The sequence below is a fragment of the Myotis yumanensis genome, unplaced genomic scaffold (assembly GCF_028538775.1).
Source record: "Myotis yumanensis isolate MYYU_CA2020_CCGP unplaced genomic scaffold, mMyoYum1.0.hap1 SCAF_16, whole genome shotgun sequence".
NCBI classification, from domain to species: Eukaryota; Metazoa; Chordata; class Mammalia; order Chiroptera; family Vespertilionidae; genus Myotis; species Myotis yumanensis.
Window position 1 is genome coordinate 44,624,061 of NW_027223767.1, and position 17,083 is coordinate 44,641,143.

At 40.5% G+C, this 17,083-nt stretch overlaps 1 protein-coding gene across 8 annotated transcripts in view; it reads left to right on the forward strand.

The window, feature by feature from the left end:
- Positions 1 to 5,154: 5,154 nt before the first annotated feature.
- Positions 5,155 to 17,083, forward strand: part of CDK12 (cyclin dependent kinase 12) — an 83,237-nt gene continuing 71,308 nt past the window's right edge. For all 8 annotated transcript variants that reach the window (XM_070394327.1, XM_070394329.1, XM_070394333.1 and 5 more), the window contains exons 1-2: positions 5,155 to 6,777; positions 12,001 to 12,885. In XM_070394327.1, the coding sequence (XP_070250428.1) occupies positions 5,729 to 6,777; positions 12,001 to 12,885 (1,934 nt within the window). In that variant the 5' untranslated portion in view covers positions 5,155 to 5,728. The remainder of the gene's footprint in view (positions 6,778 to 12,000; positions 12,886 to 17,083) is intronic.

Here is a 17,083-nt window from a genome sequence, read left to right on the forward strand (position 1 = left end):
GCCGAACCATCGCGAAAAAGGATTAACGGTGTGCTTCTCGCGAGATTTTTCCAACTGAGCCTTCCCTTAGCTGTCGGTTGTTTAGACTTTCTGCAGCTAGGTATGGTGTTTGGCAGGTGGTAGGTAGCCCACCCAGCTGCTGACACATCTCATAGATACCATGCATATTGTTGGGATAAATTGATAGGGTTGCCAGATAAAATACGGAACACAGTTAAATTTGAACTTCAAGAAGTAAACAAATATTTTTTTTGGTATAAAAGTATGTTCCAAATCGTATATAATATAAGCCTAGCAACCTTAAAGTTGATGGAGTACAGAGAGCATTTATCCAAGTGAGAATTCTTCTTTTATATATATATTGATTTCAGAGAGGAAGGGAGAGAGAGAAAGAAAAAGATAGAAACATCGATGATGACAAAGAATCATCGATTAGCTGCCTCCTGCACAACCCCCACTGGGGATAGAGCCCGAAACCTGGGCATGTGCTCTTGACCAGAATCAAACCCGGGACCCTTCAGTCCACAGTCTGACGCTCTATCCACTGAGCCACACCAGCTAGGCCCAAGTGAGAATTCTTGTTTTGTTGGTTTTTGGTTGTTGTTGTTTTGAGAGTGCATTTATTAAAGTTGGGGACAGTGAATCATGGAAGGGCTTAGGATAGAAGAAGCAACTGGAGAGAGCCTAGATGGGGCTGCTTTGGCTCACTGGGAAGTCAAAGAAAAGCAGGCCTTGGAGACAGGGTCAGGGGGGTTAGCCCAGAAGAGCTGCCACTGCCCATTACTCCTTTGGCTGCAAGTCTCCTGGGGACCCTGAGATGGGGAGAAAAGGGATGGGTGTGCTTCTGGGAGGGAGAGTGCTGAGAGTTCATATTTTAAATGCTAATTCCTTTTCTGTTGTCAAAGTGTTCTTCATTCAACAAGCATCTATGGAGTCCTAGTACTTGTGTATGTTAATATAATATAAACATGAAAACACAGCCTCAGCCTTTGATGGGCTTATCTGATTTAGAGTTCTGACAGTGGGGAAGGCCTGAGTCCTACACAACTGGATCAGCTCTTCCCCACCACTATTGGGGGGATCAAGTGGGCTGGGGCTCCCAGGACGCGGGGCACCAGCAATTAGTCACAATAATCATAGGTACTCAAAATTTTTTGTTAATTTATTATGCCAAAAGTATCAATGTTAGATACACAGCTTCTTCATGGAACCTCCCTGTACATATAAACAATAATGCCTGTACTAAATATAGGTAGAAAATTTAAACCTTACAAAGCTTGAAAATAGAGTAAACTTTAGCAAATTTTGGTCACAGAATAGAATGTTACAATTTCTCATCTAAAAATAAAAATGAAATGACATTGTTAGAAATTTGTACTCAAAAAGATAGGAGAGACATGTCATTAAACAAGAAAAACATAGGAAGAATCATCCTATATGGCAAGAAGGGGACAATGGGCAAATTTTAAATGACTAAGCTTTGAGGGTGACTTCAGAGGACTCTTTAAACCTAAAATCTAAACTAACAAATTGGTTTGTGGTGGATAGGAAATTATTATAAATTTAGTTAAATCTTTCTTTTTTTTTTCTTTAATCCTCACCAGAAGATATTTTTCCATTGATTTTTAAAGAGAGTGGAAGGGAGAGGAGAGACAGAGAGAGAGAAACATCAATGTGAGAAAGACACATCCATTGGTTGCCTCCTGCACATACCCCAACTAGGGCCAGGGATTGTGCCTGCAACCCAGGTGCGTGCCCTTGAACAGAATTGAACCAGGACCTTTCAGTCTGCAGGTCAATGCTCTATCTACTGAGCCAAACCGGCTAGGGCAAATATTTCTTTTGTGTACAGATTTATTGAGATATAATTGATAAAGAGCAGCTTTCTCAGTTGCTTTGGGGATTTACAGGGAAAATATAGTAATCACCTGACTGCATCTCGGGGTTCATAGAATTGCCCTGGCTCCCTGCCCTGGGAAGAGATGCAAATAAACTAAATCATGCAGTCTTAGGAATTTCTGAGTTTAAAGTTGTGAGTGTTTTTAAATATTTTTTTTGTTTTTTTTGAGAGAGAGAGAGAGGATGGGAGAGGGAGAAAGAGAAACATTGATGTGAGAGTTGAATATCCATCAGCTGCCTCCTGCCTGCCCCTACTGGGGATCAAGCCACAAGTACGTTTGTGCCCTGACCAGAAATCAAACCCACAACTTTTTGCTGCATAGGACAATGCTCAAGCAACTGAGCTATACTGGCTCCAGTGAGTTTAAGTTTTTCTGTACAGTGAAGCAACCTTTATTTTACAAAATCACTGTTCATACCAGTTGTTAGGCCAAACCATGCAGTTTACAGAAGATTTTGCATTTTATTTTTTAAAATATATTTTTATTGATTCCAGAGAGGAAGGTGAGAAGGAGAGAGATAGAAACATCAATGATGAGAGAGAATCATTGATCGGCTGTCTCCTGCATGCCCCCTGCTGGGGATGGAGTCCACAACCAGGGCATGTGACTTTGACCAGAATCGAACCCGGGACCCTTCAGTCTGCAGGCTGATGCTCTATCCACTGAGCTAAATAATTTGATATTTTCTAGAATAGATTTTTTCCAGCTTTATTGAGATATAATTTATATTAGAGTTGAATTTTATCTACCAAACCCCAAAAGTGTAGTGCAATAGAAAGAGTGCTGGCTTAGGATTAAAGAAGGTCAGGGTTCAATCCTGTGGGGGCACGTGCCAGGGATGCAGGTATGATTCCCGGAGTGGGGGGGGGGGGGGATGCCAGAGGCAGCCAATCAATGATTCCCTCTCATCATTGATGTTTCTATCTCTCTCTTCATCTCCCTTCCTCTCTAAAATCAATAAAAATATATTTTTTAAAATCTCAGATAAATTTGCTGGCGGGGGGGGGGGGGGGAGAATGAATAAGCTTGGAAAAGTCATAACTTTCCTGTGCCTTAGTTTCCTATCGTACACAACCCTATTTCAGAGGTTTGTTGTGAAAATGGAATGAATGAGTTAATGTGTGCAAAGGAGTTTCAAAAAGTAAATAACGAGAGGCAGTGTAATATACTATTTTTTCTTTTTTCTTTTTTTTTAAAAATATATTTTATTGATTTTTTTACAGAGAGGAAGGGAGAGAGATAGAGTTAGAAACATCGATGAGAGAGAAACATCGATCAGCTGCCTCCTGCACATCTCCCACTGGGGATGTGCCCACAACCCAGGTACATGCCCTTGACCGGAATTGAACCCGGGACCCCTGAGTCCGCAGGCCGACGCTCTATCCACTGAGCCAAACCGGTTTTGGCTATACTATTTTTTCTTGTGCACAATTATTATGCTTTTCTCATTTGTAATTATAATCTGTGTGAAGATAAAAGGCTAAATAACTCCAGAAGAGCCATAGATGATCCCAAGAGGTGATGAGCTTTCAGGTTGTTAGGTTTTCAGTAGACTGGAAAGAAGGCCATACAATGAAAGAGTTTATGCTTTAGTGTCAGACATGAATGTGAATCTCATCCTTAGCATTTTCTAGACTAGCTTTGTTACCCTGAGTAAGTTATTTAAACTTTTCTGAGTCTGAGTTTCCTTATCTGTAAAATAGGGATAAGGATATCGTGTTTTGCAGGGTAGTATGAGAATTAGAGATAACGTATGTATTATATACGCTGTATAAGTTATATGCTTAGGAACTTGGGTTGAAATGCCCCCACCTTTGCCCTGTTGCCAATATTTTCTTTTTTTAAAATATATTTTTATTGATTTCAGAGAGGAAGAGAGAGGAGGGAAGGAAACATCAATGATGAGAGAGAATCATTTTTTGGCTGCCTTCTGCACACTCCCTACTGGGGATTAAGCCTGCAACCCGGGTATGTGCCCTTGACCAAAATCGAACCCTGGACCCTTCACTCCACAGGCTGATGCTCTATTCACTGAGCCTAACTGGCTAGGGCACTGTTCCTAATATTTTTATCCTCTTCTCAAACTCAAGAAGTTTGCTACTTGAAGTGCTCTATTCAAGAACGAGAGATGGTTGTCCCAAGGTAGTTTGATTTACTTGCAGCAAATAAAGGAGATAGGGGATTCATATCCCAAGTTTTTGCCTCCGCGGAAGGAGGCTTAACCATTGCATATATTCACTATTTTGTCAATTACACTGTTGATTTCTTCTTTGCCTGGCTGATTGAGTTCCTGTCAAGCTCACCCTGTTTATAGCTGGTTTGCAAACTACTGTGCTACATTTTCTTTAATTTTATTTTCTGGGCTACATTTTAAAAAATGTTTTTATTTTAACATAATTAATTCAGTCTTTTCTTTTTTTGTTAATCTTTGCGAGAGGATATTTTATCCATTGATTTTTAGAGAGAGTGAAAGAGAGAGGGAGAGACAGAGAAACATCCATGTGAGAGAGACACCTGGATTGATTGCCTCCTGCATGAGCCGCGAAGGAGCCTGGAACCAAGGTACATACCCTTGACAAGAATCGAACCCAGGACCCTTTGGTCCTCAGACCGAGGCTCTATCCACTGAGCCAAACTGGCTAGGGCTCTGGGCTACGTTTTAACAGCAAAAATAGCATTGCCCTAGCCAGTTTGGCTCAGTGGATTGAGCATCAGCCTGCAGACTGAAGGGTCCTCCGTTTGATTCCAATCAAGGGCACAAGCCAGGATTGTGGGCTCCATCCCCAGTGGCGGGGGGTGCCGGAGGCAGCCGATCACTGATTCTCTCTCATCATTGATGTTTCTCTCTCTCTCCCTTCCTCTCTGAAATAAAAACAAAATAACAACAAAGAATAGCATTTAGTAAAAACCACCCAGACCTTGAGGCCCGTGTCCTATCTAATGCGCTGTAGTTGAAAATATTAGGTGCGCGGGTGCCTGAGGTACCTGAGAGTTTTTGTTCAAACAATTATCAATAAAGTTTTGAATAAAAAAAATTCTCCTACCTCCGTTTGCATAAAGCTTAGATCAAATGGGGAAACGAAGAGCTTATCGCGAGAATATGGAAGATCGCGTTTTGTGCTTGGGGCCTGTTCTCGCGTTGTTTGATCAAGCAGTAGAAAGAAGTAAAGGGATAGCACGAAATACCGCGAGCTTAGTATTCTCGCGATATTTCCTGGGCTTGCCCCCCTCCCCCTCCTCCGAGTGCCGTTTCGGTTTAACCTAGTGTGGGATTGAGTCTGTGAGGGAGCGATTGAGTGTGTGAGGTACCGAGGTGAGGCGGAGGCAAGAAAAGGAACTCCCTCAGGAGCGAGGGACAAAGGGTGTGTGAGGCACCTAGGCCGCGGGACCTGAGCGACAGGAAGCCACCCCGAGTCGGGCTACCCGGTAGGCGAAAGGCCCGTGCGGTCCTCATTGGGCTCCCGAGCCGGAGTCGGCCCCGCAGCCCTGGGCCGTCGGCTTCCTACTTCCTCGACCTCGCCGGCCACCGTGCCTGAGGATTGGCGCCGCGTAGGGGAGGAGGGCGAACAGACTTGAGCGGCTGCTCGTTGTCTCGCAACCCCACTGCTGAGGAACTCTCGTTTCTTCCCTGGCTCTTTCACCCCTACCTCATGTAGGAGTGTGCCGAGGAGTCGGGAGGGAGGAGGGGCCTGCGCCACGGTCCCTTCCCTCCCCACCCCCTACTAGCGGTGCTGTGGTAGGCGTGGGGTTGGGATTGGGGGGAGGGTGGGGGTCACTTTTTGGAGTGCTGGGGAACTTTTCCCCCTGTTGAAGCCAGGGGAAAGGGGATGCCCAATCCAGAGAGACATGGGGGCAAGAAGGACGGGAGCGGAGGAGCTTCTGGAACTTTGCAGCCGTCATCGGGAGGTGGCAGCTCCAACAGCAGAGAGCGTCACCGCTTGGCGGCGAAGCACAAGCGGCACAAGTCCAAGCACTCCAAAGACATGGGTTTGGTGACCCCCGAAGCAGCACCTTTGGGGACAGTTATCAAACCTTTGGTGGAGTATGATGACATCAGCTCTGATTCAGATACCTTCTCTGACGACATGGCCTTCAAATTAGATAGGAGGGAGAATGATGAACGTCGTGGAACTGATCGGAGTGACCGCTTGCACAGACATCGTCACCACCAGCACAGACGTTCCCGGGACTTACTAAAAAGTAAACAGACAGAAAAAGAAAAAAAACAGGAAGTTTCCAGTAAGTCGGGATCAATGAAGGACCGGATATCAGGAAGTTCAAAGCGTTCAAATGAGGAGAATGATGACTATGGGAAGGCACAGATCTCAAAAAGCAGCAGCAACAAGGAATCCAGGTCATCCAAACTCCACAAGGAGAAGACTCGGAAAGAACGTGAATTGAAGTCTGGGCACAAAGACCGGAGTAAAAGTCATCGGAAAAGGGAAACACCCAAAAGTTACAAGACAGTGGACAGCCCCAAACGGAGATCCAGGAGTCCCCACAGGAAATGGTCTGACAGCCCCAAGCAAGATGATAGCCCCTCAGGAGCTTCTTATGGCCAAGATTATGACCTTAGTCCCCCAAGATCTCACACCTCCAGCAATTATGACTCCTACAAGAAGAGTCCTGGAAGCACCTCAAGAAGGCAGTCTATTAGTCCACCTTACAAGGAGCCTTCGGCCTACCAGTCCAGCACCCGGTCACCCAGTCCCTACAGTAGACGACAGAGATCTGTGAGTCCCTATAGCCGGAGACGTTCCTCAAGCTATGAAAGGAGTGGCTCCTACAGTGGGAGATCACCCAGTCCCTATGGTCGAAGGCGATCCAGCAGCCCTTTCACCAGCAAACGGTCTCTGAGTCGGAGTCCGCTCCCCAGGTGAGCTATTTGTCTAACAGTCCTTTCTTTCTTAGGGTGGGTTATGAGAAACTGGCAATTAGTAATGTTATGTTGATGTTCCCATTATTCATTGACTAGAACACTTTACTATTGGCTAGTCATTCAAGTGAGTGAATCTGGTCTCCTCTTAACCCAGAATTTGAAAAGTGGAGAGTTACATGCCTAAGACTGCTAAAGGTAGGTACGTCCAGTGGCAAGGTCTTCTTCAGCTGTAAGCTCCTGTGTAAGAAAAATTATGCATGGAGTTGATACTGGTTTCCAAAACTTATCTAGTTTTTTCTGTTCCTTTGTTTCAAATTTTTAAAAAATCACATTGGTATTAGTGCTTGAGACCTCATTGAACCTGATTAGAGATGTAAGAAATTACAGATTTTCATTTGAATTATCTTGAAGCTATTTGCCTAGCCCTAGTGAATTACCCATTTGGGTACTAGGCTTTGGGCTTTAGAGTTTGGCCTCAGTGGGAGACTCCTGCCTCCAGCCTCTGGCCTCCCCCACTCCCAGTCCAGCCCCTCTCCTGTTCCCATGGTGATGTAAGACAACAAATTAGAGCAAGTTGCTTTTCAACTGCAACCCCTGCAGAGCTGCCACTGCCCTCTGGAGAAGGCCGATACCCCCTAGGCCCTAGGCCTAGGGACTAGGTCATCTACCATTTGTTCTGCCCACTGTCTTCAAACTTGTTAAATTTACTTATTTCCTAGTAGACAATGTTTTGGTAACTTACAAAAGGCTCCTGTCTTTTCACAGATATTTCTAGTGGAAATTCAGCTGATTCGTGCTTTTTCCTTTTGATGGTAGAGCCTATTTTCCAGAAATTGATTCCAATGATAATTTGATTTTCTTTATAGCACCTCCATTGACCTATTAAGATTTGCTGTATTCTGTGACCACTGGCAATTTTAAAAATGTTTCTGAAAAAATGGTCATAGTGCTTTACTGTGTTATTTCTGCAAGAAAGACGTTAGTTTGAAATTTAATTGTTAGAGTGTTCTTGTTCGTAGATGATGAAATTGTACCTCTCTCTTTGTGGACTCACCTTTGTCCACAAAAGCAGAACATGGGCTTTGGAGTTATACCTGAGTGGAGTCCTAATCTTGCTATGTGTCCTTTGGCAAATAATGTCTCCATGCCCAAGTTTTTTCATGTGTAAAATGGGAATAATAACTACCAACTTCTAGAGCTGTTGTGAGGATTAAATTAGTAAATATGAAGTGCATAGTACAGTGCCTGGAACCTGAAGCCAGTCAGTAAATTCTATGAGTAAGGAAAATGTTGTTGAATACTTCTAGAGAAATTACTCTAACTTGAAAAAACCCATGCATATCTTTTATATGTCAATGTGAGTAATTTTTGTCAACTTACATTTATAATTATTCATAAAATCGTTTGAATTGATCAAGCCTGCCAAGTTCCTAGTTGTCAGGGTCCGAAGTTCCTTAGTTTTTCACTACATTTCATAATAATTTTTCAAAAACAGAAAGATTAAAGAATTGTAGTAAGGACCCATACATGTACCACCTACATTCTACAATTAATATTTGCTATATATTTTATATCTGTCCATCGATTCACCTTTTGTTTTGATTTAAAGTAAATTGCTGACATCAGTATACTTCACTATAAACTATTTAGCCTGTGTATCATTAGCTAGAGGTCATCAGCTAATGAGGAGTAAAATTTATATACAGGGAAGTGGATATCTTAAGTGTACCATTTGAAAGTTAATTTTTTAAGGAACACTAAGAAATGAAATATTTTCAAAGTTTTTCTTTTGTTTAAGTGAAAGAGTTTATTAGTGAAGCAGTACACAGAAAGTGGCTATTCCACAGACAGTAGCCAAATACTTGTTTTCTTGAGGGAGTAGTTTAATAAAGCTGTTCTGAGAATTTTTATTGTGGGGTTTGGGAATACAGAAGTGCATTAGGGCTAAAACACTAAAATGAGTTTCAGTAAGAACTGTGGCTTTGCAGTGATTCCTTTTGGATTCATATCTTGTTTTCTTCTCAGTTAATTGGAATAGTGCAGAAATGGTTAAAATAAATCAAGAAAGAATTGGAGACACATTATGATAGTATAGGAAATAAATATAAGTACCTCATTATAACCTTAGAGTCAAATGCACATTTTTAGTTGGTTTGTAGAGAGCATCATATGTTTGAATTGTGCATTATATATTTTTCCTCATTTGTTGGAATTCTAAACAGTAAGTATAAAACTTTCTTAGAGTCAGAGTAATGGAACATACAGATCCTTCTATGGTATTCTCTGTGTTTTTTCCTTGGGAGAGAGTAAAAATTAAATAAGCAGCGTTGTTTTAAAAGACAAAATGCATTGGCAGAAATGCAAGGTCTTTGTATTTACCAAATTAGTAGTGATGAATAGTAGCAATTTTATTTCAGATGGGTGGAACCTAACTTAATTCAGGGGAAAAGTATATTTAGTTTTGAAGACAAATTTTTTTTTATTACCTGACTTTACCTATTCGCTGTCTCCCCCCTTTAAAAATATTTTTATTGATTTCTGAGAGGAAGGGAGAGGGAGAGACAGAAACATCAATGATGAGAGAGAATCATTGATTGGCTGCCTCCCACTAGGGATTCAGCCCACAACCTGGGCATGTGACCTGACTGGAAATCCGTCCGTGACCTCCTGTTTCATAGGTTGAAGCTCCACCACTGAACCATGCTGGCAGGGCCTGTCTCTCCCCTTTTTTTTTTCCTTGAAGACTGGGTCTGGATCTCAAATACAACATGTATATCAGAAAAAAAACCTTAAGTATATGGCCATCCAAATGTCCCATTAACAATAGGCTTCTATTCAGAAATTCAAGGGCTTTTAAAGCAAAGTTCCTTAGAAAGATTCAGTCATGCTGAAAGATTATAGAAACAATGCTTTGTATAGCGTGGTCTCTGACATTACTTAGTGTTTGGGATTTTAGAAGTTTTTCCTGGGATAGAGGTGTTAATTTTATACCAGCTATAATTCAAACTGAGAAAACCTCTTGTTTCAGCCAGTTTTTTACAAGTGAAGTACTGTATTAATTTTCCACTTAACTACTCTTAGTAGTTTACATACATACATACATACATATATATGTTGTTGTTTTGGGTACTTTGATTCTAATAATGACTTTATATTTTAAGTTTTGGGGGCAAATTTCCAAAGAGCAGTATAGGTATAAGAAAATCATGGCTAACACCATGTGAGTTGTTTTCACTACACATATATACTATTTGTTTTGGAATGTTTTGATTCATGTTAGTCTTACCAGTGATCAAAGATAAAAGGAGATACTGAAGATCTGGAATGCGAACAATTTGTTTTAGACTGCTGAGCAAATTATGTTTTGTCTAATTACATTTTAGTGCTAATTTCCCCCATACACACTCACACACCTTGAAGCCTAAGCACATTAGGATTTTTCAAAAAGCAAAAGGGCCCTCACTGGTTTGGCTCAGTGGATAGAGCATTGGCCTGTGGACCCTGGGTTTGATTCCGGTCAGGGGCATGTGCCTGGGTTGCAGGCTCGATCCCCAGTGGGGGGCATGTAGGAGGCAGCCGATTGGTGATTCTCATCATTGATGTTTCTATCTCTCTCTCCCTCTGCCATCCTCTCTGAAATCAATAAAAATATATTAAAAAAAAAAAAAAAAAAGAGTGCAGCCAGCATGGCTCAGTGGTTAAGCATTCAACCTATGAACCAGGAGGTCACAGTTGGATTCCCTGTCAGGTCACATGCCCGGGTTGTGGGTTGGATCAGGAGGCAGCCGATCAATGATTCTCTCTCATCCTTGATGTTCTATCTCTCTCTCCCTCTCTCTTCCTCTCTGAAATCAATAAAATGATTTTTTTTTAAAGCGGAAAGAATGAGGGTTGGGTTTCAATTTAGAATAATCTGCCTCATAGATTCTAAAATTTTACTTCCCGATCCTTTCTTTTTTTAAAAAAAATATATTTTATTGATTTTTTACAGAGAGGAAGGGAGAGGGATAGAGAGTTAGAAACATCGATGAGAGAGAAACATTGATCAGCTGCCTTCCGCACACCCCCAACTAGGGATTTGCCTGCAACCAAGGTACATGCCCTTGACCGGAATCGAACCTGGGACCTTTCAGTCCGCAGGCCGACGCTCTATCCACTGAGCCAAACCAGTTAGGGCCCGATCCTTTCTTAATAATGAAAATAAAATGAACGTGCAATAATACCTCGCTTTACAAGTTCCTAAAAAGTTGATTAGAAATCATTTTATATTTGAAAGTACCAGAAGCCATTATGGTTTTGAGAACTTTTAATAAATTATTTTGGTAAGGCAGTTCTTGCATCTTGGGGGTTTGTTTAGGCACAACTTAATTATAAATTGAGGATACAAGGAACAAAAATTTTTTCCTGGGATCTGTCAATTAAGTAGTTCTGTAGTTAAAAACTTAGATTTTGGGCCTGGCTGATGTGGCTCAATGGTTGAGCATCATGACCCAATAGGTCACCAGTTCTATTCCTGGTCAGGGCACATACCTGGGATGCAGGCTCGATCCCCAGCATGGGGCATGCCAAGAGGCAGCCAAGCAGTGTTGATGATTCTCTCTCCTCTATGTTTTTATCTCTCTCCCCCTCTCTCTTCCTCTCTAAAATCAATAAAAACATGTAAAAAAGTTTATATTTTGGTGAAGCATGCTTGTTACTTTTAATTTCTTGATTGCTATACCCCCCCCCCCCCTTTGGTATAAAGTATGACTTTTTAAATCATGTTTTCACTTTATCAGAAATTTAAACCAAAATTCTAAAAGTAAACATTGTGAATATTGGTATTTCCTAACATGGGGAAAAAATATCGATCTTCCTTTGGTTAAATAATTTTTAGTGTTATATGATAGAAATGTATTGTCATACAGGATTTAGTTCCTATTTCTTAAACTTTTTTTAGAATAGTTTTAGATTTACAGAAAAATTGTGAAGATAGTGCAGAGTTCTTATATGTCCTGAAACCCAGTTTCCCCATTTACATCATATATTAGTATGATACATTTGTTACAATTAAACCAATTAATGAACCAATGTTGATTTATTATTGTTTGACAACTATTTTTAAGATTGCTAACTTAAAGTGTTTTTTTTTAAGTTATAGTTCTCCATAGTTTAACTGATCTATTTTCCTTTATTTTGCTATAGCCTATCCATTGAACTGTCTTTTTCTTTTTCCATTAGGAAGTCTATGAAGTCTAGAAGTAGAAGTCCTGCATATTCAAGACATTCATCTTCGCATAGTAAAAAGAAGAGATCCGGGTCACGTAGTCGACATTCCAGTATCTCACCTGTCCGACTTCCATTGAACTCCAGCTTGGGAGCTGAACTCAGTAGGAAAAAGAAGGAAAGAGCAGCTGCTGCAGCTGCAGCAAAAATGGATGGAAAGGAATCCAAGGGTTCACCTATTATTTTGACTAGAAAAGAGAACAGTTCAGTAGAAGCTAAGGATTCAGGTTTGGAGTCTAAAAAGTTACCCAGAGTTTTAAAATTGGAAAAATCTGCCCCAGATACTGAACTAGTGAATGTAACACATCTAAACATAGAAGCCAAAAATTCTTTAGATACAGGGAAAGTAAAGGTGGATGAGAACTCTGAAAAGCATCCTGTTCTTAAAGATTTGAAAGTACAGGGATCAAGAGACACTAAACCCATGGCATTGAAGGAGGAGATTGTTACTCCAAAAGATACAGAGACAACAGAAAAGGAGACCCTTCCACCTCTCCCCACAGTTACTTCTCCTCCACCTCCTTTACCGACTACTACCCCTCCACCTCAAACCCCCCCTTTGCCACCTTTGCCTCCACTACCAGCTATTCCACAGCAACCACCTCTGCCTCCTCCCCAGCCAGCATTTAGTCAGGTTCCTGTTTCTAGTCCTTCAACTTTGCCCCCTTCTACCCACTTAAGGACGTCTACTCTGTCCTCTCAGGCAAATTCTCAGCCCTCTGTACAGGTTTCTATGAAGACTCAAGTGTCTGTAACAGCTGCTATTCCACACCTAAAAACGTCAACATTGCCTCCTCTGCCACTTCCACCCTTATTACTTGGAGAAGATGACATGGATAGGTAAGTCCTATAGTTAACTGAGAAAACTTAACCTCTTGATCTAAGTGTAATACATTTTTCTCAAGCTTTGTTAAAACTGCTCTAATGCATGGCTATTTAGAATGTTTTTATGAATAGGAAATGCCTTTGATGTTCAGTTTTCAGTGGAAAAGTCCTTATTTATGATATTACTTAGGAAGAATTACAATTTGAGGCCCAGTAACCCTTTTTCTCATAAGTCTATTTATTGATAAGGCTACTTTGGATTCAAATTTTAAAAAATCAATAGCATTTTCTTTTCAAATCTTTGTGTTGAAAATTTTAGTAGCTTAGAAAAATTTTTTAAATGATACAATTAACACCCTTATACTCTTCACCTAGATCAGTGGTTCTCAACCTTCTGGCTCTTTAAATACAGTTCCTCATGTTGTGACCCCAACCATAAAATTATTTTCATTGCTACTTCATAACTGTAATTTTGCTACTGTTATAAATCGTAATGTAAATATCTGATATGCAGGATGGTCTTAGGCGACCCCTGTGAAAGGGTCGTTCGACCGCCAAAGGGGTCGTGACCCACAGGTTGAGAACCACTGACCTCGATCCACCAGTGGTTAACTTTTGGCCACATTTGCTTTTAACTGCAGATATTTGATACTTCTGAGTACTTTAATATGTCTCTAATAATAACAACATAGTATAAATAATAATCTATATATGTAAAAGCCTAAGCGACCATTATGACTGAATGACTGGAACAACCGGTCGACCAGTTGCTATGACGTGCACTGACCACCAGGGGACAGACGCTCAATGCAGGAATTGCCCCCTGGAGGTCAGTGCACTCCCACAGCCAACCCCCCACTCCCCGCAGGCCGGCCCCCCCACAGTGGCCCCATGAGGGGGAGGGCGCCAACCTCTCATGGTCCCTCCCTCCAGCTGGCTGACCCCCCATAGGCCTCGATCACCAGCCAGGCCTAGAGACCCCACCAGTGCACGAATTCATGCACCGAGCCTCTAGTAGTAGTAATAATAGTGAATATCCTCAGTGGTCCCTAAAATGTCTTATGGCTTTTATTTTGTTTTGTTTTGTTTTTCCTTCCTGGTCCAGGAGAAAAATAAGCCAGGTTTATTTATTTCAAAAGGTTCTGCTTTAAAAAAAACACAAAAAACAGCTATTCTATAAGAAGCAGAAGAACAATATGTAGAATCTTTACTATTTAGAGTACAATTCACAACGGGATGATGAGAAAAACTAATTTTAGTAAGTTCTCTGAGTATTGAGAATTGATTAAATGATTATGAAGCCTGAGTCTAATTTTATAGAAGACATTAGGAAATATTTTTAATTTCTTGACAGAACTAGCTAGGCAATTGCCACCAAACACAATTTAGCAGTGACATATACCATGACAGTATTTATGTTACTGTTTAAAAAAAAAAAAAAAAAAAATTTTATTGATTTTTTTTACAGAGAGGAAGGGAAGGGGATAGAGAGTTAGAAACATCGATGAGAGAGAAACATCAATTCAGCTGCCTCCTGCACACTCCCTACTGGGGATGTGCCTGCAACCAAGGTATATGCCCCTGACCAGAATCAAACCTGGGACCCTTCAGACCGCTGGCTGACGCTCTATCCACTGAGCCAAACCAGTTATGGCTAGAACCACATTTAAATATTAGTTTTATGTAGTGGTTAGAGCACTATCAGTGTGGCTAAGAATCTTTATTTTGAAATTTTATTTAGCTAGCCAAATAATTATTGAATCAACCTACCATGGGTCATGTGGAGTGCAGGTTTTCAGGTGGAATAATGTTGATAGATGGCACATAGGGGTTTCTATATTTCAGATTAGAGATGAAGGGTAAAGTGAGACCATACAGTGCTTATGTAAGTATGTGTGGCTATCTTTAAGAATGTGTATGAGAGAGGATGAAGTGAGCAAACTATTTTTGTTATAGATCAATTCTGATTCTGAAAGTGTAATGATACTTTATTTCTTAGTTCAATGTATTATTTTAAAATGTATGGTTATTACCAGTTGTTTTTCACTTTTAAGCAAATTATTAGAGGGATAAAAATGGAAATGAAGATTTCTTTCAATATCAATTTGTTCATATGTATATATACTCTCTATCCATGTGCCATTTATATCTATTTTTCACATGAAAAATAATTTTTATTTAAGAAAACTTTTCAGGAAGAAATCTAAAAGTTGCATATGGACCTCACTTATATTCTTATCTTCTCATGTGAAATTGCAGCAGCTTAAATGTTAAGAATATAATATACAGCTTTTTATTGCCTGCAGTGCTTTAAACAAGGAACACAGAATGCAATCAGTAAATATTGATTATGTGAATGAATAAGTAAAACTGCTGAAGGAGTCAGAGTCTGTGTGAAATGACACTGGGCATGTAGTTAAATCATTTGGCACATGGATGACATAAAGCTTGTATTAGAGGATTTGTCTTCTTTTAGTTAAAATACTTTTGGAAAAAGAATGAAACTTTTCTTTCAAGCATATAGATTGCACAGGAGTGTATTAACCCAGGTATCAAATGCAGGAATTTAATTAATGGTATTGCAAAAGCCTTTCTGATTCATGGTTTATATTTCTTGGTTTCAATAAACAAAGGCTGCCTTGCCGGAGTGGCTCAGGTGGTTGAGTGTTGTCCTGTGCACCCAAAGGTTGCCAGTTTGATATCCTATCAGGGCATGTGCCTGGGTTGCGGGTTTGATTCCCAGTCTGGTTGGAGGTTGGGTCAGGGCACATAGGGAAGGCAACCAATTGATGTTTCTCTCTCACATCGATTTCTCTCTCTTCTTCTCTTCTCCCCTTCCTCTCTCTTAAGAATGTACTCAGGTGAGGATATAAAAAAACACAAACAAAACAAAGACTGCCAAACACCCACTTCAATATAGTATGTTCTTCATGAACATAGTTCATGAGGATCTCTTGCTTTGAAAGAGATCATCTGTATGAAACTTTCAGTTAACCATATAGGGTTTATAAATCTTTTTCTTTCTTTTTTTTTTTTTTTGGTAGCCTGGTTTATTTGGAGTTTATTAGACTTCTGTAGAACACTATTCTTTTTTAAAAATATATTTTTATTGATTACAGAGAGGAAGGCAGAGGGAGAGAGATAGAAACATCAACGATGAGAGAGAATCATTGATCGGCTGCCTCCTGCATGCCCCACACTAGGGATTGAGTCCACAATCTGGGCATGTGCCCAGACCGGGAAACGAACCATGATCTCCTGGTTCATGGGTCAACGCTCAACCATTGAGCTACACTGGCCGGCCTACACTATTCTTAATGGCTGTTTATTTAAAGTATTGAGCTCTTAGAGAAAAAGAAGGGATCTATATGAGCATTCACATTTGATTTAGGATTTTGCTAATAGTATGCTTAGTTTTAATTTTTTAAAAATATATTTTGTTATTATTTCAGAGAGGAAGGGAGAGAGAGAGAGATAGAAACATCAATGATAATAGAATCATTGATTGACTGCTTCCTGCATGCTTCACACTGGGGATTAAGCTCATAATCTAGGCATGTGCCCTGACTGGGAATTGAACCATGACTAGGTCAACGCTCAACCACTGAGCCACACTGGCTGGGCTCTTTCCAATTTTTAATGTATCACACAAGAATTGTTTGTGTGTGTGTGTGTGTGTGTGTGAGAGAGAGAAAGAGAGAGAGAGAGAGAGAGAGACACTGATTTGTTCCACCTATTGATTCATTCAGTGGTTGATTCCTGACCAGGGTTCGAACCTGCAACCTTGGCGTTTCAGGACAATGCTCTAATCAACTGAGCTACCCAACCAGAGCTCAACTCGAATTTTTTTTTTAAATATATACTTTATTGATTTTTTACAGAGAGGAAGGGAGAGGGACAGAGAGTTAGAAACATGAATGAGAGAGAAACATCGATCAGCTGCCTCCTGCACACTCCCTACTGGGGATGTGCCCGCAACCAAGGTACATGCCCTTGACCGGAATCGAACCTGGGATCCTTGAGTCCACAGGCTGACACTCTATCCACTGAGCCAAACCAGTCAGCACTCAACTCGAATTTTTAATTGAAGTTTGTAAGAATAAATCGCTTTGTAAATAATCTGCTTTTAAGTGGAAGAGGATAAATTATCATATTTAAAGTTTATGCTATTGAATTTTTAACATTATGAAGAAATTTTCTTTTTAAATAGTTC